Genomic DNA, 23,409 nt, shown 5'->3' with positions numbered 1-23,409 from the left:
TATAGTTTATGGGGTTGCAAGAGTTGAACACAGTGAACGACTAAGCACACAGATAGCAAAAACAAAAATTCAGCAAACTGGGTAACAAGGCACAACACAACCTCAAAATAAAAACAGGTAGAGACAAACTACCATTAGCCACAAGACCTGTGTGCCATTGGCATCTGTGTGGGGGGAAAAAAAAAAAAACAGTGGAAAATAACAAGGCATTTGATGATCTGAAGAATAAGAGAACAAAGAAACTTCCGGTAGATAGTACCTGAAAAGTACAATGTGCCAGTGTGAGGATAATGGCTGAAACTGAGAAAGGTGTTGTTCCCTCCAGCATCATCTGAATGTAAAGGACCTATTGCCAGTTCTTTAAAGGTGAAGCAGTCTACTGTCCAGGGATGCTCACACTTGACGCATTATGGCACAGTTCTCTATATTGAGGAGACATTTGAAATGCAGGCATGATTTAGAAAGAAAGAGACAAAAAAGGGAGAAGATACAGACAAAAGTGGGGAAGCAGAACAGAGTCTGAAAATTTCAGAAAGCAAGATGCTCTTTTATTTAAATCACTGTATGCAAATAGAAGGGGGAGGACTATAAAGTTAGAAAATCTACAGCTGCTGCTGCTGCTAAGTCACTTCAGTCGTGTCCAACTCTGTGCGACCCCATAGACGGCAGCCCACCAGGCTCCCCCGTCCCTGGGATTCTCCAGGCAAGAACACTGGAGTGGGTTGCCATTTCCTTCACCAATGCATGAAAGTGAAAAGTGAAAGTGAAGTTGCTCAGTCGTGTCCGCCTCCTAGCGACCCCATGGACTGCAGCCCATCAGGCTCCTCCATCCACGGGATTTTCCAGGCAAGAGTACTGGAGTGGGGTGCCATTGCCTTCTCCAGGAAAATCTACTACTACTTTCTAAACATTCAGGTAAAATAATTTTATAAAACATGAACAACTAAAAATGTATCTAGTTCAAATCCCATATAATCACAATGAAATCACACCAGAAAGACATGAAAGAGAACAAAAAAAAAGGTCAAAACTGTAAATTATTATTTCAGAAGAACCCAATCTATGTTAATAATATAAAACATAAAAGAGTAACATAACACAGAAGTGAGGTAATACAATTCAAAACATAATTAAAATTTTAAAATATTTAAGAAATGGAAATTCTACTAGAATACATGAGTAAATTAATGCAACAAACAATTAAAATTTGGAAATCAAGAGGAAAAATTAAATTATAATGAAGTGATGAAATGAATTTAAGAGAAAATGACAAATATTTAAGATAAGATAAAGAAGTTGCAATATACGAATATTAGGAATCTCTGAAAATGAAAACCCAAGGAAGAGAACAAAACAAATTTTTAAAATTATAATTCAAGAAAATATTCCTGATATTTTTTAAAAGGATATGAAACTACAAACTGAAGAAGTGAAGTGAAAGTTGCTCAGTCGTGTACGACTGTTTGTAACCCAGAATTCTAAACAGCCAGAAGTAGCATTTCCCTTCTCCAAGGGATCTTCCCAACCCAGGGATCAAACCCAGGTCTCCTGCATTGCAGGCAAGGGAAGCCCAAGAATACTGGAGTGGGTAACTTATCCCTTCTCCAGGAGATCTTCCTGAGCCAAGAATCAAACCAGGGTCTCCTGCATTGTAGGCAGATTCTTTACGAATGGATCTATCAGGGAAGCCCTACATATTGAAAGAGTACACCATATAACTGACTCTATTCTTGCAAAATAGCCAACCTCAAAACATGGCCCAATAAAATTACTAGACCTTGTGAGAAAAAATATTTGAACTTTTAGGCAAAAAACATGTGTGACTTATAAAGGACAGAAAATTACATTAACAACCTTAATCAGCAACACTTTAAGCCAGAAGAAAATAAAGTAACAAATTTAAGACATTTAAGGAAAGAAAATGTGAGCCAAGGGATTTTATATTTAGTAATACTGAATTTCAAGTATAAAAAGCACAGACAGCTCTTAGCAATAAGCAAGACCTCAAGGAATATTGTTTCCATGAGCTCTTCCTAAAAAATATAGTAAAGACTATTCTTCGGACCACCAAAATGATTACAAGACATTGAATAAAGACTGGAGGACAACCTAAAAGAAAAGGACAAATTCCTAGAAATGTATAATTTCTGAAGGCTGAATAATAAATAGAAAATATGAACAGACCAATTACCAGTAATGAAATTGAATTAAAAATTTTTTTAAACTCCCAACAAAGTATAAGATCAGATGTCTTCACAGGTGAAATTTACTGAACATTTTAAAGAGGAGTTAACACCCATCCTTCTCAAACTATTCCAAAAAATTTCAGAGGAAGGAATGCTTCTGATCTCATTCTACAAAGCCAGCATAACCCTGATGCCAAAATCAGCAAAGACACCACAAAAGAAAATTACAGGCAAAAATCCCTGTTCAGTATAGACACAAAAATTCTCAACAAAATATTAGTAAACCGAGTTCAACAACACATTAAAATGATCATATATTATGATAAAATGAGGTTTATCCCAGGGAAACAAGAATGGTTTACTACCAGCCAATCACTCAATGTGATACACCTCATTAATAAAATGAAGAAGAAAAATCAATCATTTCAATAAATGCAGAAAAAGTTGTGAAAAATTCAACATTTATTTATGATAAAACTCTCAACAAATTGGATGTAGAGGGAACATACCTCAACATAATAAAGGCCCCATATGACAAGCTTACAGTTAATATTATACTCAACAATGAAAAGCTAAAAATATTTCCTCTAAGAGTTGGAACAAGACAAGGATGCCCACTCTCACCATTTTTATTCAATTTAGTACTGGAAGTCCTAGCCACAGCAATTATACACAAAAATAAATACACTAATAAAAGAAATTCAAATTGAAAAGGAAGAAGTTAAACAGTAATTGTCTGCAGATGACACAATACTATATATAGAAAACCCTAAAGACACCACCAAAAAACTACTGAAACTAATAAATGAATTCATTAAAGTTGCAGGAAACAAAATTACCATGCAGAAATGTGTTGCATTTCTATACACTAATAACAAACTACCAGAGAAAAACAATCCCATTTACAGTTGCATAAAAAAAAGAATAAAATGCCTAGTAACAAATCTAACCAAGAAAGCAAAAGACCTGTACACAGAAAACTATTAGACACTGATGAAAAATTGAACACTATACAAGTGCAAAAATAAACTGTGCTCATGGATTAGAAGAATTAGTATTGTTGAAATGACTCTATTTCCCAAAGCAATTTACAAATGCAATTCAATTCCTATGAAAATACCAATGACATTCTTTCATAGAACTAGAGCAGATAATTCTAAAATTTGTATGGAAACACAAAAGATACCAGATAGCTGAAACAATCTTGAGAAAGAAGAACAAAGCTGGAGATACCACGCTCCATAATTTCAAACTATACTTCAAAGCTACAGTAATCAAAAAAAGTATAGTATTGGCACAAAAACAGACACATAGATCAATAGAACATGATAGAGAGCCCAGAAATAAACCTAAACTTTTATGGTCAATTAATCTACAATGAAGAAGAAAATACAACAGAGAAATGGCAGTCTTTTCAATAAAAGTTGTTAGGAGAGCTGGACAGCCACATGCAAGGGAATCAAACGGAATTACTTTCTCATACCACACACAAAAATAAATTTAAGATAGATTAAATATGTAAATGTAAGGCCTGAAACCATAAAACTCCTAGGAGAAAATACAGGCAATATGCTATTTGATAACAGCCTTAGCTATGTATGTTTAACTAGGTCTCCTTAAGCAAGTGAAACAAAAACGATAATTAAAAATAGGACTATATCAAACTAAAAAACCTTTGTACTGCAAAGAAACTATCAACAAAATGAAAACGTCACCTACTGAATAGAAGATATTTGTAAATGATACATCTGATAACTGATTAATATCCAAAATACAAAGAACTCACACATATTAACATAAAAAACAAATAACCTTATTAAAAATGGGTCCTCCATATGACTATATAGTTTTTTTAGTACACTAAAATAGATTTATCCTCAGGCCAGTAGCAACCAATAAGATAGAGACAAAATAAATGCATACTGAGGTGGAAGTAAACAAAGGACTATCACCAACCCTCCCTCTGTCCACTACTCTCTCCATGAAGAATACTATTATTTAAGAGGAAAAAATGCAAAAGCCCCAGATCCTCTTTACTCGAGCGGCCTACATGCAGTTAAATGTAGAACCTACTTTGTTGTTGTTTAGTCGCTGTTATTTCCGACTCTTTTGCAACTCCATGGACTGTAGCTCGCCTGGCTCCTCTGTCCATGGGACTTCCCAGGCAAGAATACTTGAATGGGTTACCATTTCCTTCTCCAGAGAATCTTCTTGACCCAAGGATTGAACCCATGTCTCCTGCCTTGGCAAGTGGATTCCTTACCATTGAGCCACTTGGGAAGCCTACAGAACCTACTACTTTATGAAAAGCACCAGTAATTTTCATTTTATCTGGTGATTTCCCTCCTTGTCTATAGATATTCATTCAAAACTTATTTACTGAACACTTCCTATTACCTATTTTACTTTTCCTTTGCTTTGAGTAAATTGACCAGCAAAATGAAAGAGTAGAGTATATGTTCCTTTTAGTTTATATTTGACTTTCCATTTCAGGCTTTTCATATTTGTTCAGTTTTAATGATATTATAAACTCAAATGTACTGGCAACAGAATAACCCTGGAATCAATCCTAGCCCAACATCTCAAGGGTTTAAGAGAGAAAGGTATTCTGGGAGCCATGAAAATATTTTCATAAGGTAAAATAAAACCAATCTTGTTAAAAAAAATGTTTAGTTGTTAATGTTTCCTTAGTTCAGATGGAGAAATTTTCACCAGCATGTCCACTTGGTTATGGGGGAGATTACTTGATAAAATTCAGTCAAGATACTATTTAAAGTGAAGTACACATTTCCACATCCTGAGGAGACAAAATTCTGGTAAGCACACAAGCAGCATTTTGTTTACTTCGTTTTTACTTTATTTTGTTTTTGTGCTGGAATACTAGCATCTTCTACTTAGAGTAATGCTGACATAGTCTCAACAGACTCATCTGGAAAGAAAAAGAAGTTCATATGCCAGTGAATGGGAAAGGCAGGGAGCGGATTGATTTGAGAGAAATATTTTACAATTTGTCAAACTTGGAATAGCAGCATCTTATTTTTTACCTCTCTCACTTATAAAAAAACAGTAATGTGGATAAAGTATTGAAGTATGAACTGAAGCAAAATGAATTTCAAGTACTTTTGGTTACTAACACACACTGGAAAGACTCTGATCTTATTTCAACCATTTCCCATGGTCTTTGATATGTATCTACTACCTTCCCCGGTATGGTAATGGTTGCTTAAAGGGACATCAATTTGGTAGAAATTTTTCCAAATCAGAAAAAATTCTTTTTCCATTATGCTATTATTTTTATGGCACATGCTATCTACACACAAAAAGAAAGAAAAACAAAAGGAAGAGAATAAGGGATAAAGAAGGAAGGAAGAGAAAGGGAAAAAAGGAGAAAGAAAGAAAAAAAAGTTAAATGTTTTATAGTCAAATACATATTGAAGTGAAGTGAAATGAAGTGAAATCGCTCAGTCGTGTCCGACTTTTTGCTACCCCATGGACTGTAGCCTACCAGGCTCCTCAGTCCATGGGATTTTCCAGGCAAGAGTACTGGAGTGGGATGCCATTTCCTTCTCCAAATACATATTACTTAATTTCAGCCCTATACTTTAAAAGATCGAGTTATGTCACTCATTGGAACATCATATGTTTCAACCCAGGAAGCACAAATTAATTTCTTATCCAACTTTAAAATTGTTGCTAACTGGCCGTTGCTAGGAACTGATCTAGAATGAATTGGCAGTTCTGGTTCTGTTCTTAGTAACCCAAAGGGTATGTCATAAACACTTTGCTCTAAATGCTCTAAACATTTTCTAATTCTGCTACTAAGGTTTCATGGGAGAGGTCTGATTACTAATATAGCCTTTGTCTGAATTTATCCAGACTACTAGTTCAGCTCCATAGTGTTTCTGGAACACATAATATGCACTAAACAAATGTGTATTTAATGAGAGAGAGATAGAATTCAATTAATATATCTAACTCAAGTGAAACTTCTATCATAGTGAAAGATCATGGAATTGAAGCAATAAATTGAAAAGAGATGGTGTGGCATATTCTTTATAGCAAAAAAAAAAAAAAATCCTAATAGGTAAGAGCAGTTTAAAATAATCTAGGATAAACACAAGACAAAATTTAATGTGGAATGTAGATGTGTGGCAAATAAGGCTGAGACACCAATTACTTGTTCCCTGATTGCCTATTCATATATTTGAACTCCTTCAAGGTAAGGTCTGTATTTTATTCTTCTTAAAGCCTCAATTCTTGGGTGAATGCATTGTGCAGAAAAGAATTAAGTGTGTGAATCCACAGTCATCTCCTCAGTTTCTACAGAGATAAATTATAGCTCTATCATAGAATGAATTTCTTTGAAATGTATTCATTTTGTGTGTATCTCTACTGGATGTAGATACAATTCTTCAAGTCAGGAACTACATCTATTCATTTTACCATACTCAAGTTTAAAGTAATGCCTGCTTATAACTTTTGGTTAAGTTAACAAACCCAGCTGATCTGGCTGGATATACTCAGATCCTCTTCTTCCCTCAACATGTCATGCACACATCTCCAAAAGTACATACACAAAAGCTGGGAACTTCCAACTGAACATGTACATATATGACTACACATACAAATTAACAAACACAGTTGTTTGTGTGTGTGCATGAATGTGTGTGTATAAGTGTGACAAAATACATCTTCTGTTTATACTGGATAATATTCATTTTACTGTATGTCTTTAAGAATCATCAGGCTGACATGTATTTAAATAGTTGATACAACTATTTTCTAAAAGTATGGTTCAGGCTGTAAGAGAACATGGGGGAGAAAAAGCACAGAGATTTCTTATTTTCCCTGTGGGCCACTTCCCTCCCTGTTCTGACCTGTGGAGAAAACTAATGATGTCATAGATGTTGTCTTACATCACATTAGTGAAAAACAGAGGTTACCACCATCAAAAAGAGGATGTATTTTAAAGGGTCCTTGTAACTTAAATCTCTTTTGCATTAAGATGTGCAACGTGAGCTCAAATTAATTTGAGAAGATGACTGCATTAATAGCCAGTGGATGTGGATTCTTTGGGCCACAGTGGCCATTTGATGATATCCCAAAGGCAGTCACAAGGTAAGACACGATTTTCTCTGAGCTTTTGAAGTTAATCAGCATTGAAATTTAAAAGCAACTTATATGGAGAATAAAAAATTGTAATTCTTACATCTCTGTTCTATGTTGCTGTGAGGATAAAAATAGAACAATTAATTGCTAAAATAATAAATTTCAACATATAATTTTTCTATATCAAAATGCTTTCATGATTCCTGGTGTGTGCAGAGAATATCCAAATACCATATTCTCTTACACCAGGCTTTCCACAATTTCTCCCCTCCTGAATTTTCCAAATTTACTTTCTACTGCTCTCCCATTTGAACCTAATTCTCTAATCATCTCAACTACTTGCATTTACCTAAATATACAATGATATACTTGCATTTACCTAAATATACAATGATATTTCATATGTTTGTATATACACTGTGTATATATTATACGCATGCATGCATGCTAAGTCGCTTCAGTCATGTCTGAGTCTTTGCAACCCTACAGACTGTAGCCCGTGAGGCCCCTCTGTCCATGGGATTCTTCAGGCAAAAATACTGGCGAGGATTTCCATGCCTTCCTCCAGAGGATCTTCCCAACCAAGGAACTGAACCAGCCTCTCTTACATCTCCTGCATTGGCAGGCAGGTTCTTTACCACTAGTGCCAGCTGGCAAGCCCTTTGAAAAGTGGGGATTCTCCAAGCAAGAACACTGGAGTGCGTTGCTATACCCTCCTCCAGGAGCTCTTCCCAACCCAGGGACGACCTCAGGTCTCCCACATTGCAGACAGATTCTTTACCGTCTGAGCTACCAGGGAAGCCCAAGAATACTGGAGTGGTTAGCCTATTTCTCCTCCAGGGGATCTGCCCAACCCAGGAATCAAACCAGGGTCTCCTGCATTGCAGGCGGATTCTTTACCAGCTGAGCTACCAGGGAAGTCCCCACATATTGAATAGATACTGTGTATAAAGTATTGCCTTTTCCTAGGACATCTCTATTATGCTTTTCTGGTAAGCAATTTTTTATTCATCCTTTGTGAGCTCTAACCTTAGCCTCTATCTGCCATTAGTGGATTATACTCTTCTTGTGTCAACATTTTACTTGTTTCATGCTGCCATTATGACATGTCTCACCATGGTAAAGTTATTTGTTTACATACATAGTGAATATTTCATGTACTTCTTGAAGGTTATAATTATATTTAATAAAGCAGAATTTACCATTTATTAGTTATCATTATGTGTTAAGAACTGTGATTGGAAATGTAATTGGAAATTCATGATTTTATACCTTTTGAATCACTCATAAACAAATCATGTCCATAAAGTCCAGTAAATGCAGTAGGAGAACAGAGAAACACCTAAGTTTGGAACTTAAGAAAAACTTCTAGAAGGTACAGTTTTGCAGAAGAGAACTATGGCATTACAAAGAAGGCTTCCCAAAGCAATGCAGCCCAACTCCTGATGAATATAGGCACAAAAATTCTCAACAAAATACTAGCAAACTGAATTCAAAAGTACACTAAAAAGGACCAAATAACCATGATCAAGTGAGATTTATTCGTAAGCTGCATGGATGGTTCAATATACACAAATCAATAAGTTTACATCATATTGATAGAAAGATGACAATCATATGATCATCTAGATAGATGCAGAAAACGCATTTGACAAAATTCAATCCTTTCTAGATAGAAACACTCAAGAAACTAGGAATAGAAGGTAATTATCGTATTTAAGGCCATCTATGAAAAGCCCACTGCTAACATTATACTCAACAGTGAAAAATGGAAGGCTTTTATTCTAAAATCAGGAACAAGGCAAGGATGTTCCTTCTTGCCCCTCCTATATGACACAGAACTGGAAGTACTAATCAGATCATTTAGGAATGAAAAATAAATGAAAGTCATCTAAATAAAAGCAAAAATAAAAAAATTGGATCTAATTAAAACTAAAAGCTTCTGCACAACAAAGGAAAATATAAGCAAGGTGAAAAGACAGCCTTCTGAATAGGAGAAAATAATAGCAAATGAAGCAACTGACAAACAACTAATCTCAAAAATATACAAGCAACTTTTGCAGCTCAATTCCAGAAAAATAAACGACCCAATCAAAAAATGGGCCAAAGAACTAAATAGACATTTCTCCAAAGAAGACATACAGATGGCTAACAAACACATGAAAAGATGCTCAACATCACTCATTATTAGAGAAATGCAAATCAAAACCACAATGAGGTACCACTTCACACCAGTCAGAATGGCTGCGATCCAAAAATCTGCAAACAGTAAATGCTGGAGAGGGTGTGGAGGAAAGGGAACCCTCCTACACTGTTGGTGGGAATGCAAACTAGTATAGCCACTTTGGAGAACAGTGTGGAGATTCCTTAAAAAATTGCAAATAGAACTGCCATATGACCCAGCAATCCCACTGCTGGGCATACACACCGAGGAAACCAGAATTGAAAGAGACACACGTACCCCAATGTTCATCGCAGCACTGTTTGTAATAGCCAGGACATGGAAACAACCTAGATGTCCATCAGCAGATGAATGGATAAGAAAGCTGTGGTACATATACACAATGGAGTATTACTCAGCCGTTAAAAAGAATTCATTTGAATCAGTTCTGATGAGATGGATGAAACTGGAGCCGATTATACAGAGTGAAGTAAGCCAGAAAGAAAAACACCAATACAGTATACTAACACATATATATGGAATTTAGAAAGATGGCAATGACGACCCTGTATGCAAGACAGGAAAAAAGACACAGATGTGTATAATGGACTTTTGGACTCAGAGGGAGAGGGAGAGGGTGGGATGATTTGGGAGAATGGCATTGTAACATGTATACTATCATGTAAGAATCGAATCGCCAGTCTATGTCCGACGCAGGATACAGCATGCTTGGGGCTGGTGCACGGTGATGATCCAGAGAGATGTTATGGGGAGGGAGGTGGGAGGGGGGTTCATGTTTGGGAACGAATGTACACCCGTGGTGGATTCATGTCAATGTATGGCAAAACCAATACAGTATTGTAAAGTAAAATAAAGTAAAAATAAAATTAAAAAAAAGAAAGTCATCTAAATAGGAAATGAAGAAGTAAAATTATTTCTGTTTGCAGATGACATGTTTTTGTATAAAAACCCTGAAGATTCCACAACAATCTATTAGAATAAATGATTCAATAAAGTTTCAAGATCCAAAACTGATGTACAAAAATCAGTTGTATTTCTATATCCTAACAATTAACTATCAAAAGAAGAAATTTAAAAAGCAATCCCAATAATAATATTAAAAATTTTAGAAATAAACTCCATGGAGGTAAAAATCACATACAATGAAAACTACAAAACACTAATACATGAGAAGAAAGAAGTCAAAAAACAATGGAAAGACAACCCATGTTAATGGATTAGAAGATTTAATATTGTCAATTTTTCTATACCATTCAAAGTTACTTAAAGATTCAATCAAATCTGTCAATGCGAATGAGATTTCAATAGCATTTTATTTTACAAAGTAGAAAGACAATCCTATATTTTATATGGAACCAAATGGGCCTCAAATAGCCAAAGCAATCTTGAAAAAAAACAGTATACCTAGTGGCATCTTACATTCTGATACATACACCAGTGGGACAGAAGAGACAGCCCAGAAATAAACCCACACAGACATTCTTTATTAGAGTGAGGATGTCATCTCTTATTCTTAGTTTTCTGATAGCTTTTTAAATCATGAATTCTGTCAAATTGATTTTCTGCCTCTACTGATGTGATCATATGGTTATTTACCTTTATATTTTTAGTATGGTAAATTATTGGATTTTCATATGTTAAATAACCTTCAATTTCTAAGTTAAACCCCATATGGTCACAGTGTAGTGTATTTTTTATATATTGCTGATTTGACTTACTGGTATTTTGTTAAAAATTATTACATGTATGGTCACTAAAGATATTCGTCTGACTATGATACCATAATAATGCCGACCCTTTTAAATGAGTCGCCAAGTATTCCTTCATTCTCTAATTTCTGCTTGAGTATGTAAGCTGACCTTATTTCTTAGGTAGAATTTATCAGTAAAGCTGTGCCTGGAGTGTTCTTTGTATGAAACATTGTAATTAGGTTTTTTATTTCTTTAAAAAACATAGAGCTTGAACAATTTCTATTTCTTGTTTCAGTTTTAATGCTGTGTATCTTTCAAATCTAATATCTGTTTCTATCTCTCTGATCAGTTTGGTCAAGCTGGTGAAAACATAAATAAAAAATGAAAAAAAATATTTGAACAAAGACTTCAACCAAAATACAAATGGTAAATAAGCACATGAAAATATGCTTATACCATTAATTATCACAGAAATACAACTCTAGTCAAATGAGATATCCCGACACATCTGTTACAATGACTTGATTAAACAAATTAAAAACTTGATAATACCAAGTGCTGGTGAGGATGTGGATGGAGCTATCTGAAGTCATACATTGTTGATGGGAATGCAAAATAGCCCAACCACTTTGGAAAACAGCTTTGCAGTTTCATAGAGTTAATCATATATTTTCCATATAGCTGAACAGTTTTACTCTTGAGTGCTTTCAGGAGAAAAGAAAACTTTAGTTGACACAAAAACCTGTGTGTAAATATTTATAATGGCTTTATTCATTGTTCCCAAATGCTAGAAACAACCCAAACATGGTGAATGAATGAACTGTGATACATTCATTCAGTGGAATATTACCTAACAGTAAACTAGAATAAATTAATAAAACCATATGAATGGCCTCCAAATGCTAAGAGAAAGAAACCAGACTTGAAAGCCTGTATCAACACACTTACATTTAGGTGAGAGTCTGGAAAAAGGGAAATTATAGGAACAGAAAGCAGATCAGTATTTAACAGAGCTTGGTGTTGGGAATAGGATGACTCTAAAGGAACACAAAGGAACTGAAGGGATGATGGAATTGCTCTATATTTTGAGTATGAGCCATGTGCTTGTCAAAACTCATAGAACTGCATACAAAGAATGTATTATTGTATGCAAATTATACCACAGTTTAAAAAACACCGTACATAATCTGCAATTTACTCTTTCATTCAATATAATGTTTCTAAACACTCATTCATGTTGTCTGTATGGTTCTAGTTCATTCTCTGGTTCAGAGAAATCTGATGCATAATATTGCACTGTGTGAATATTTCAAAACTATTTACCCATTCTCCTGCAAAACTATTTTGGAGTTCTTTTTCAGTTTTTCTTTTTCTATTATGCACTACACTGTTCTGATAGTTCTGGAACAAATCTTATTGTGCACATATGCTAGAATTTTCTGAGTTATATAACTATGGGTAGAAATGCACAAATTTAGAGAATATCTTTATTCAGCTTTACAAAATAACAAAGACATTTTATTCTTAAGTGGTAGTCGCAGTGAATACTCATGCCTGAAATGGTTACCACATCATTTCTAGAATGTCACATTTTTACAAGCATTTGATATTGTCAGACTTCTTAAATTTTGCACCCTCCTCAGTGTAACATTATATCTTTTTATGATCTTAATTGGCATTTTCCTGATTATTATTGAGATAAAGCATCTTTTCATTTTTCGTTTTCCTTCCTATTCCTAATTCTTTTTCTCCTTTGTCCATTTTCCCATCGAGTTATTTGTGTTTTCCTTTTTGATTTATAGCAGATCTTGAAATAGTTTAATTGTTTGTTAGTTTTTATGTGAGGCAAATAGATCACATCATTTTTTAACTTATCTTTTTCACTTTCCTTACAGTGGTGGTGTTGATAATCAGAAGTTATCAATTTTAAAGGAGTGAATTCATCAATATCTTATTTTTAGTGCTTTCTGTATCTTGTTTTAAAATGTATACTTAACTGAATGTCATAAAGATAATTTATATTTTCTTCTGAATGTTTTCAGAATTTTCCCTTCTACACTTAAGAGTTTATTCAATGTGGAATTAGCTTTTGAATATGGCATGAGGTAGGGATCCAGTTTGGGCTTCCCTGGTGGCTCAATGGCAAAGAATCGACCAGCAATGCAGGAGATTCAGGAGATGTGGGTTTGATCCCTGAGTCAGGAAGATCCCCTGGAAGAGGGCATGGTGACCCACTCCAATATTCTTGTCTGGAAAATCCCATGGACTAAGGAGCCTGGTGGGCTACAGTCCATGGGGTTGCAAAGAGTTGGACACAACTGGAGCAACTGAGCATGCATGCATACAGAGATCCAAATTAATTTGTTATATATGCATAAATAATTGTTTCAAAAACATTTTGTAAAAATACATTTTTCCCATACTGATCTGAAAAATTCATTTCCATCATATTTCAAGTTTACTTACTTGCATGGGTCTTGTTTTCTGTTTCACTCAGGCTCACTCTCTATGTCAATTCTATACCTTGTAATTATTATTCTGATATATCTTGATATCCAGTTATGTTCCCCACTCTTTGGGATCATCTTCTTTATTTAGTTATGCATGTGATATCTGTTTACCTGAAACTAATAGACTGCCACATATTTCTTTAGCAAAGATGTGTTTATTTGGGCTCAGCAGAGCATTGTAATTTGGGGTCTGAAATTGAGATGAACCACTTGCAAGTGCCTATTAGGCAATGCTTTTATAGAAAGAAAAATTATGTTGGGAGGTCTATAGTAAACACAGAGTCCATGACTTTTCATTGACTGTGACCTTGCTAGGAAAGAGGAAGACTCCTTCTTCTGTCAGGCTCTGCTATCAACAGGGGCCATAAGAGCTCCTCATTCTGCTTCCCAACTCTATTTAATTGAGATTTTCATTTATTAGTCTTTTATGAAAGTGAAGGTGAAAGTCGCTCCGTTGCATCCGACTCTATGCGACCCCATGGACTTTACAGTCCATGGAATTCTCCAGATCAGAATACTGGAGTGGATAGCCTTTCACTTCTCCAGGGTATCTTCCCAACCCAGGGATCATTTCATTGCAGGCTGAGCCACAAGGCTAAGCCCTTTTATAGATATAGATTAGTCTTTATAGATAGAACAATTTCGTTAAATTCAGGTTAATTTTCATAAAAAATACTTAATAGGTGCTCACTTCAGCAGCACATATACTAAAAACTGGAACAATACAGAGAAGATTAGCATGGCTCCTGCGCAAGGATAACACGCAAATTCATGAAGCGTTCCATATTTTTAACCACTACAATACTCCAATTAAAATAAATTAAAAAAAAACTGTTAAGTTGCATAAGGAAAAAAAAAAGAATATTTAATAGGTGATCTTGTGTGCTTCCTATTGCATATACTATCAGGGACTATGACTACTAATGATGCCTCATTTACCTGTTTGTTTAAAATGCTGATCTCCCCATTGTAAAGTGACATATTTTTTTCCATTTAGAATTATCAGGTAATCTGTGGGGTGAAATTTCGCCACATTTTACATTATTTTTTGATAAATCAATGAGGTGTATTATTTCTTGGTGTTCACAAAATAGTAACTGTCTATCATGATATTGCTCCAATACTAGCAGACATTTTCTGTTAAAAAAAAAAAAAGCTTTCCCTCAGTAAAAGGAGGTAAAATTATGGTTTCCAAAAGGCTTTGATTAAACGCTTTATTATTTCCTTCAATTATCACTTTTCAGAGTAAGGATTTGATGTAGTCATTACCTTCAATGAATGTGAAGCTTTGTTTTTCTGTTTTTCTATGAGTCACAGAGTATCATTATGGACTCCTGGATTTTTATTATGTGCTAAATCAACCATGTAATTATTCCTTTTAAGGAAAATTGCCTCAAAATTGACTAGTGTCTTTTGGACACAATCCTATTAATATTTCTTACTTTCAAGAATAAGATGCCTAGGCTCAAGAATAAGATGCCTACTGTTCCCACTATAGACTGACAGTTTCTCTAGTTCAGCCCCAATTTCAGTTTATCTTCTTATTGATCTAGTTTTCAGTTCTTCCTGCCTGGCTTCAGGGCATTTCTTCTAGTTTTTTAAAATTTATTTTTAATTGGATAATAATTGCTTTACAATGTCATATTGGTTTCTGCCATACAACAATGTGAATCAGTCATGAGTATACATATGTCCTTTCCCCTTGAGCCTCCCTCTCTCCTCTAGATTTTTGTTGTGGTTATTGTTTCAAGATCAGATATGCATTTTTTTCAACTCCAGATATTTATTTGATGTCAACTATGAGCCAGGTGCTGTCCTAAGGATTCAGAAGTAAGCAAAGCAAAATCTCTGATCTCAAGATGCTTACATTGCAAGAATGTGCAGGAGATGCAGGTTTGATCCCTGGGTTGGGAAGATCCCCTGGAGAAGGAAATAGCAACTGACACTTGTATTGTTGCCTGGGGAATCCCATGGACAGAGGAGCCTGGCAGGCTACAGTCCATGGGGTCACAAAAGAGTCACACAGGATTTAATGACTAAACAACATACATTTTAATAGATACTGTGATCTGGCAATATTAGATATTGTGGAGGTTTTAAGGTAATCTACCTATAAGTGATGATTTGTAAAATTTGTATCAGTTAGGAGAATGAATATTTAAAAAAAGAAAAAAAAAAACAAAATAGGAAAGAACTGCAGTATTCCAAGTATGAAATGATTAGGCTAGTAGGTAGAAGTGAGAATGGAAAAGCTGGATTGCAGAAATATCTTGAAGGAAGAAATGATAAGATTTTCAAATAGCTTGATAAGAGGTCACGATACAAAGAAAGCTGTCAAAGTTAGCTTTATAACCTTCCCTGGAAGACTGGAGGAATGGCTAAAACACTGATAGAAATAGTGTAGCCTGTGTAAATGGGTAGGCAACACCATCTCTTACTGGTTTGGACTGTGTCCATACTTATATATTCCATGTACTGCATTGCATTAACTTAGTGCATGCGAAAAAGACAGTAGAACAGTGGTGTAGACATAGCCCAAGGTGACTGAAAATATAGAACTAGAATAAGTGACAGGATTGCAGGTGGGGAGTAGAAATGCCTTCTTCATATCCCTTCTTTGATTCCACATATAAGTGATATCATATGGTATTTGTCATTCTGACTTCATTTAGAATGATGAGATTGGCACATTATATCAACTCTATTTCAATTTAAAAAAAGATAAAACCAAAACAAACAAACAACAACAAAAAAAACAGCCCCTTGCCCTATGGCCAGAATTGCCAAGAGCTGCCTGTCTCAGGGAAAATGAATCCAAAAGTATCCAAAGTTCAGAATAGTTAGTTGAAGTTGTAATTTCAGGAGCTGTTTTCGTGTGTGCGGTGGGGAGGGGGGAAGTGCATTGTAGATTTAGGATAAATGGAAGAGACAGATTTGCCCTTGATCAAAGTTGATATTAATTGTATTCATTTTGTACAAGGGCTACACAATCGGCACAAATTCCAACTTCTCAGCGCAATCAGTGCTCTTCCTTTTCCACAATGTCCCACGTATATGCCTTTCTTTACAGGTTCTTAGCCAAAGGCTGGACTGTTCAAGAGCATTCTCTAATTAAATGGTTAATGGATTTCTTCTCCCTGTATTGAAGCAAAAGACCAGAAATTCCAATTCGACTGCGGGGGATGACTCTTTCAATTCCCATCCTCAAGGGGGCGGTGAGCACGGAGACACCCTTTAACTAAGCACTCTGAAATCTGCCGCAAATACTTTCACGTTCGGCTGCAGGGTGCGTCAGATTAGTCCCAAGGGCCAGCCCCGCATACTGAGCCTGCGCATACTGGCGCCGCTGAAGCAGGCGCATGCGCCTTGAGGCGGAGCTCACCCGGGCAGCTGTGGGCGGGTCTGAGCAGCTCCAGTGTTTTGGGGCTCAGGAGTGGTGGGAGGAGCCGGTGGCCTCACCGAGGTAACCGCAGCGCCGTAGCTGCCCCGCCTTGCAGGCCTCAGGACTGTCATCGCCTTTGGGTGTGGGGTACTTTGGCCAGCGTCCCCGGACATAGCCCGGCCGGCCTCTCTCAGACACCCCCATCCTCCCCACGCCGCCGTCGCCGTCGCCATGCAGGGGGAGGACGCCAGATACCTCAAAAGGTGACGACTCCCCAAGGGTCGGTCCTCCCCTCCTTGCTCGGACCGTGAGGATATTCTTAAGAGGTTCTTGGGTTGACCATGAAGTGTCGCTGGGCAAAGCCAGAGGCCTAGATTAGAGATGGGAGACAGGGGAGAAATCACGGAAAGGGAGGGATAAAGGTGAATTGAAAAGAGGAAGGGGCCCTTGTGGGGTGCGGTTTTCTCCAGCCTTCTTCCCTGACTCAGCGGGGCCCTGACAGCATTGAAGATGGTTTCCTCGATACCTCACATTGTTCCTGGGAGAGGGGAGAAGGGCGGAGTAAACTGCCTCTTCCTCTCTCCCCCTATCCCATCCTCCGGCTCTCTGTTTCCCCCTGCTAGATAAATCTTGTGGGTGCATGGAAATGAAGTATTCTGGCGCCTCTGTTCTCCAGTATGGGGTTCGCTGCCATGGGGTTTTGAAATAATGAAGGGGAAAGAAGTGGTGGCTTTTAATTCATGGAAGGCTGGATTGAGATGCTGATTTCCAGTCTATTTCTGCTTTCCTCATCCATTTCGTTCATTTCACTGCCATGTAGTGTAATTTGTGTAATTTTTGTTAATTATCAAGAGATTTGTTCGGAGCATGACATGAAACTGGCATTTCTTTAGTTTAAAAGTGTTTGTAGTATCAATTACTCCTTAAAGAAAAATGTAATCTCCGATTATTTATTTGACTTAGATCGAAAATAAGATCATCCCTCAAAAAAAAAAAAAGAAAAAGATACCTTTCATTGGACCAAGAGTTAGTAGTGATCCAAGAGAAAAAAATATTTTAATAAGAACTCTTCATTTTTAGCTAAGGCTTTATCACTGATTGTGTAAGTACTCTAGTCAGTCACATGTATTTTTTTGGACTCCGTTTCTAATATGTAATAGTGGGGCAAATATTACTTAATGAGAGATACGAGAACCAAATACAAAAATATTTTTAAAAGATAAAACATACATGTAAGACAGTGACATCATTTCAATTCATAATATACTTTTACTAAATATATTTATCCTGGCTTGAAGGGCCCTAATCATCATAGAAAGATCTAGCCTTTAATAGACTCTTAAAAATGATTGAAACTATTGTAAAATCAACCAGACAACCAACTGCATTCACCTTCTTTGCAGGCCTAAGGTGTATATTGCCTGTCTATCACATTGTATGGAAATATATCTGAAATTGTTACATAACCAGGGCTTACCAGTAAACATTTCAAAAAAAGAATATGTAATCATAGCAGGTATACAGTCAGCATTTATTTCCTCACTGAATTTTGCTTACATCATTCATTTGAAATATCTTGATTGAAAATTTTGTGAAAGAAAAAAACAAGAAATTGTCCTTCACCTCTTAAATTCCAGGTTCTTCCAGAGCAAAGAGCTAATATTACATTATTAGCTTATTTTCACGCAATTGTAGTTGTGCCAGAAGATAGAATTCTTGTACCCTGTGGTCCCTTAGGCATCCTATGACTTGTAATTGTCAACCCATTGCTTACTTTCATATGATGGGGAATCCAGCAAATAAATGAGCCACTCTGATGTAATGTTTGCAGTAAAATAAGGTCAGAATCGGGAAAGACTGAAATATACACTTCTCCATTTTGTCTGATTTTGACAACATAAATAAAGAGTTTGCATTGCCTGCCTTCAGTTTAGAAATGTGCATCCAACAAATAATCATATAGACTGGATGGCTTATAATATTTTACAGAACATTCCATTTTAATGATTGATTCTTTGATACTAATTACCTGTATTCCTTTTGTAATAAATTTACTTTTGTTTTTAACAAGAGGGCAGTATGTTTTCAACCTAATTGATTCACTCTAGTTTTAATTAGAGTGATTATTATAATTTCAGTGGTTACAATAGCTATTTCAGATAGCTATAGTAGTAGCTATCACTGAAAAGTCTCTAGTCTCTATTTACATTTATGTAATACATTAGAGAATCAAAAATTGGGCTTCATTTTTCTACTGCCAGTTAATATTTTTATTTAATAATGCTTAATACATAGTTACTAAATACTTAGTGCATGCCTAGCATTGTTCTGGTCACTGAGGAAATGATGAAATAGACACGGTTCATATCCTCAATCAGATATACACACAAATAAATAGTATAAATAGTTAAAATCTAGTGGGGATTAAACAATTTTTTTTGACTCTTAAAACTCTCTAATGGCTTTCCATTGCTTTTATAGCACCTACCTTTTCAGTTTCATCTCTCTCTCTGTTCCCCTCTTGCCCCCAACATTTTCAGAAATTACCTCTTTTAAATCCTTGTATGTTTCCATGTTAAGAATCCAAGTGCCCTACTCATTGTCTGGAACTTGCCTGATTCATCACCCAGCTAACTCTTCATGTTTCCTGTTGTAGCTTAAATGTCACTTTTCTGTGACACTGTCCTTTCCCACCTCACAGTCTACCTGAGCTGCCCTTCCCCACCACAGAATCCACCATGCAGGTCAGATACAGTTGCTAGCTTTCCATAATACCCAATAAATTGTCTTTTCCCACTCGTAACTACTTTGTTGTTGTTGTTTGTCTTTCTTGTTGGTCTATAAGCTGCAAAAGGGTAAGAATTTTTGTGTACATATTCATAAAGGATATTCATAAATTATATTAAAAATATGTTCTGTTTTGATGGCGTCTTTGTCTTTCTTTAGTATCAGGATAGACTGGCCTCAGGATGAATTGGGAAGTGTTCCCTTTTTTTTTGTAATTTTGGAGGAGTTTGAGAAGGATTGGTGTTAATTTGGTAGAATTCACTGTTGAAATCATCTGGTCCTAGACTTCTCTTTGTTGGCAAATTTTTCATCACTGATTCAATCTCTTTACTTATTTGAGGGAAATTCAGAATTACTATTTCTTTTGCATCAATTTTGGTAGTTTGTGAATTTCTAGTAGTTTCACCATCTCATCTAGGTTATCTTCTTCGTTGGCTTACAGTTCTTAATCTCTGTGAGGTCAGAGTTAATAGTAGTAGCATCCCACTTTAATTTCCAGGTCTAGTAATTTGAGTCTTAGTTAAACTAAAGGTTTGTCAATTTTTTTGATCTCTTCAAAGAACCAACTTTTGATTTTTTAAATTTTCTCTGTTGTTTTTCTATTCTCTATTTCTTTTATCTCTGTCTTTATTATTTTCTTCCTTCTAATAGTTTGGTGTTTCATTTGCTCTTTTTCTAGTTCCTCAAAATATAAACTTAGGTCATTACATTGAAATCTTTTTAAAATATTGATATATAATTGACATAGACCATTATATTAGTTTCATTATGTACAACATAATGATCTGATATATATATATATAGTCAAATGATTACCACACTAAGTCTAGTTAACATCCATCACTACGCAATAAAAATTTTCTTGCGATAAGAACTTTTAAGATTTATTCTCTTCGCAGTTTTCATGTTACAGTATAGTATTATTAACCATAGAAACCATGCTATACATTGCAACCCCAGGTCTTATCTGTTTTATAACTGTTCATACCTTTCAACCACCTTCACCCACTCCCCATCCCCACTTTTGGCAACCACCAACTTACCTGTATTTATGAGTTCACTAACAAGTTTTGTTTTACTTTTATATTTCACATATTAGTTTGAAAATATGGTATTTGTCTTTCTGTCTCTGAATTATTTCACATCGTATATTGCACTCAAGATCTGTTCATATTGTCGCAAATGATTTTCTTTTTATTGCTGAGTGTGTACGTGTGTGGGAATTGTACAGAGATGTGTGTTGTATGTGTGCATGCGTATGCATGCTTGCATGCTCAGGAGTGTCTGACTCTTTGTGACCCCATGAATTGTAGACCGCCAGGCTCCAACCAGTCCATCCTAAAGGAGATCGGTCCTGGGTGTTCACTGGAAGGACTGATGTTGAAGCTGAAACTCCAATACTTTGGCCACCTGATGTGAAGAGCTGACTCATTTGAAAAGACTCTGATGCTGGGAAAGATTGAGGGCAGGAGGAGAAGGGGATTACAGAGGATGAGATGGTTGGATGACATCACTGACTCGATGGACCTGGGTTTGGGTGAACTCCGGAAGTTGGTGATAGACAGGGAGGCCTGGCGTGCTGCGGTTCATGGGGTTGCAAAGAGTCAGACACAACTGAGTGACTGAACTGAGGCTCCTCTGTCCATGCGATTTTCCCAGTAAGAATACTGGAATGGGTTGCCATTTCCTCCTTCAGGGGATCTTTCCAATTCAGGGATCAAATCTGTGTCTCCTGCATCTCCTGCATTGCCAGGCACATTCTTCACTACTGAGCTACCTAGGAAGCCCATACACTTACATACATATATTTTATCTAGTTGTCTACTGATAGATACTTAGGTTCCTTCCGTGTCTTAGCTATTGTAAACAATGCTGCGATGAACATGGAGATACATAATTCCTTCAAGTTAGTGCTTTCATTTCTTTCAGATAAATACCTGGAATAGAATTGCTGGATCATACAGAAGTTCTATTCTCAATTTTTTGAGAAATCTCCATACTGTTTTCCATAGTGGCTGAACCAATATAAATTCCCACTAGCTGTGTACAGAGTTCCCTTTTCTTCACATCCTCTCTAGCACTTATTTCTTGACTTTTTGATAGTAGCTATTCTAACAGATGTGAGAGGATATATATTGTGATTTTGATTTTATATTATGATTAGTGATGTTGAACACCTTTTTATGTAATGTAAATTTTGGTCATTTGTATATGTCCTTTGGAAAAATGTCTTTTTATATCTTCTGCCCATTTTTTTCTCAGATTGTTTTTTTGACAATCTTGAGTTATTTTGGATATTAACCCCTTGCCAGATACATGATTTGCAAATATTTTCTTCCATTTGGTAGGTTGCCTTTTCATTTTGTTCATCATTTTTTTTGCTCTCTAGAAGCTTTTTGGTTTGACATAGTGCCAGCAGTTTATTTTTGCTTATGTTGCCTTAGTTTTTGGTGTCACATCCAAAAAAAAAAAAAAATCATCAAGACCAAAGGCAAGGAGCTTCCTGCCTTTATTTTCTCTGAGGAATTTTATGGTTTCAGGTCTTATATTCAAGAATTTAATCCATTTTGAGTTGATTTTTGTGCATGGTGTAAGATAGCAGAGCATGAGTGCTATGTTGCTTCAGTTGTGGAGTCTAGCCTGTCAGGCTTCTCTGTCCATGGGATTCTCCAGGCAAGAATACTGGAGTGGGTTACCATGCCCTCCTCCAGGGAATCTTCCCGACCCAGGGATGGAATCCTTACCTCTTAAGTGTCTTGCATTGGCAGCGAGTTGGCTTCCCAGTTAGCTCCACTGGTAAAGAATCTGTGGTGCAGGAGGCCCTGGTTCGCTTCCTGGGTCGGGAAGATCTCCTGGAGAAGCGATAGGCTACCCACTCCAATATTCTTGGGCTTCAAACATTAAAGAATGTGGCTTTAGACATTAAAGCCACAGACTAGACATTAAAGCCACAGACATTAAATAATCTGCCTGCAATACAGGAGACCTGGGTTCAGTGCCTGGGTTGAGAAGATCCCCTGGAGGAGGGCATGGCAGCCCTGCCAGTATTCTTGCCTGGAGAATCCCATGGACAGAGGAGCCTGGCAGGCTACAGTCCATGGAGTCACAAAGAGTCGAACACCACTGAGTGACTAAGCACAGCACAGCACCACCTAGGAAGCCCATCAAATAGCAGTTGTTGTTCAGTCATCAGGTCATGTCCTACTCTTCATGGCCCCCTGGACTACAGCACGCCAGGCCTCCCTGTACAGTTTCATTTTTTTGCATGTGTCCATATGGTTTTCTCAACAGTATTTATTGAAGGGACAGTCTTTTCCCAGGTGTATATGCTTGGCTCCTATGTTGTAAATTGATTGGCCATATGTGTGCAGGTTTCTTTATGGGCTCTCTATTCTGTTCCATTGATCTGTGAGTCTGTTTTTATGCCGATACCATATGCTTTGATTACTGTAGCTTTGTAATATAGATTAAAATTAGGATACATGATGCTGCTAACTTTGTTCTTTCTCAGATTACCTCGGCTATTCAGGCTCTTTTGTTGTTCTATACACTTTTAGGATTT

At 36.3% G+C, this 23,409-nt stretch overlaps 1 protein-coding gene and 1 non-coding gene across 2 annotated transcripts in view; both read left to right on the top strand.

Moving 5' to 3' along the window:
- The first annotated feature begins 14,361 nt into the window (after window positions 1-14,361).
- LOC128061918 (U6 spliceosomal RNA) lies at window positions 14,362-14,469 on the top strand. Its single transcript, XR_008200769.1, has one exon. It is a non-coding gene; the product is annotated as a U6 spliceosomal RNA (small nuclear RNA).
- A 2,653-nt stretch (window positions 14,470-17,122) lies between these two features.
- The window catches only part of KIFAP3 (kinesin associated protein 3), a 146,623-nt gene continuing 140,336 nt past the window's right edge, over window positions 17,123-23,409 (top strand). The window contains exon 1 of the mRNA XM_052653813.1: window positions 17,123-17,323. Within this exon, the coding sequence (XP_052509773.1) occupies window positions 17,292-17,323 (32 nt within the window). The 5' untranslated portion in view covers window positions 17,123-17,291. The remainder of the gene's footprint in view (window positions 17,324-23,409) is intronic.

Source organism: Budorcas taxicolor, chromosome 16 (genome assembly GCF_023091745.1).
Source record: "Budorcas taxicolor isolate Tak-1 chromosome 16, Takin1.1, whole genome shotgun sequence".
NCBI lineage: Eukaryota > Metazoa > Chordata > Mammalia > Artiodactyla > Bovidae > Budorcas > Budorcas taxicolor.
Note: the sequence above shows the minus strand (reverse complement) of the source record. Positions and strands in the feature narration are given on the sequence as shown.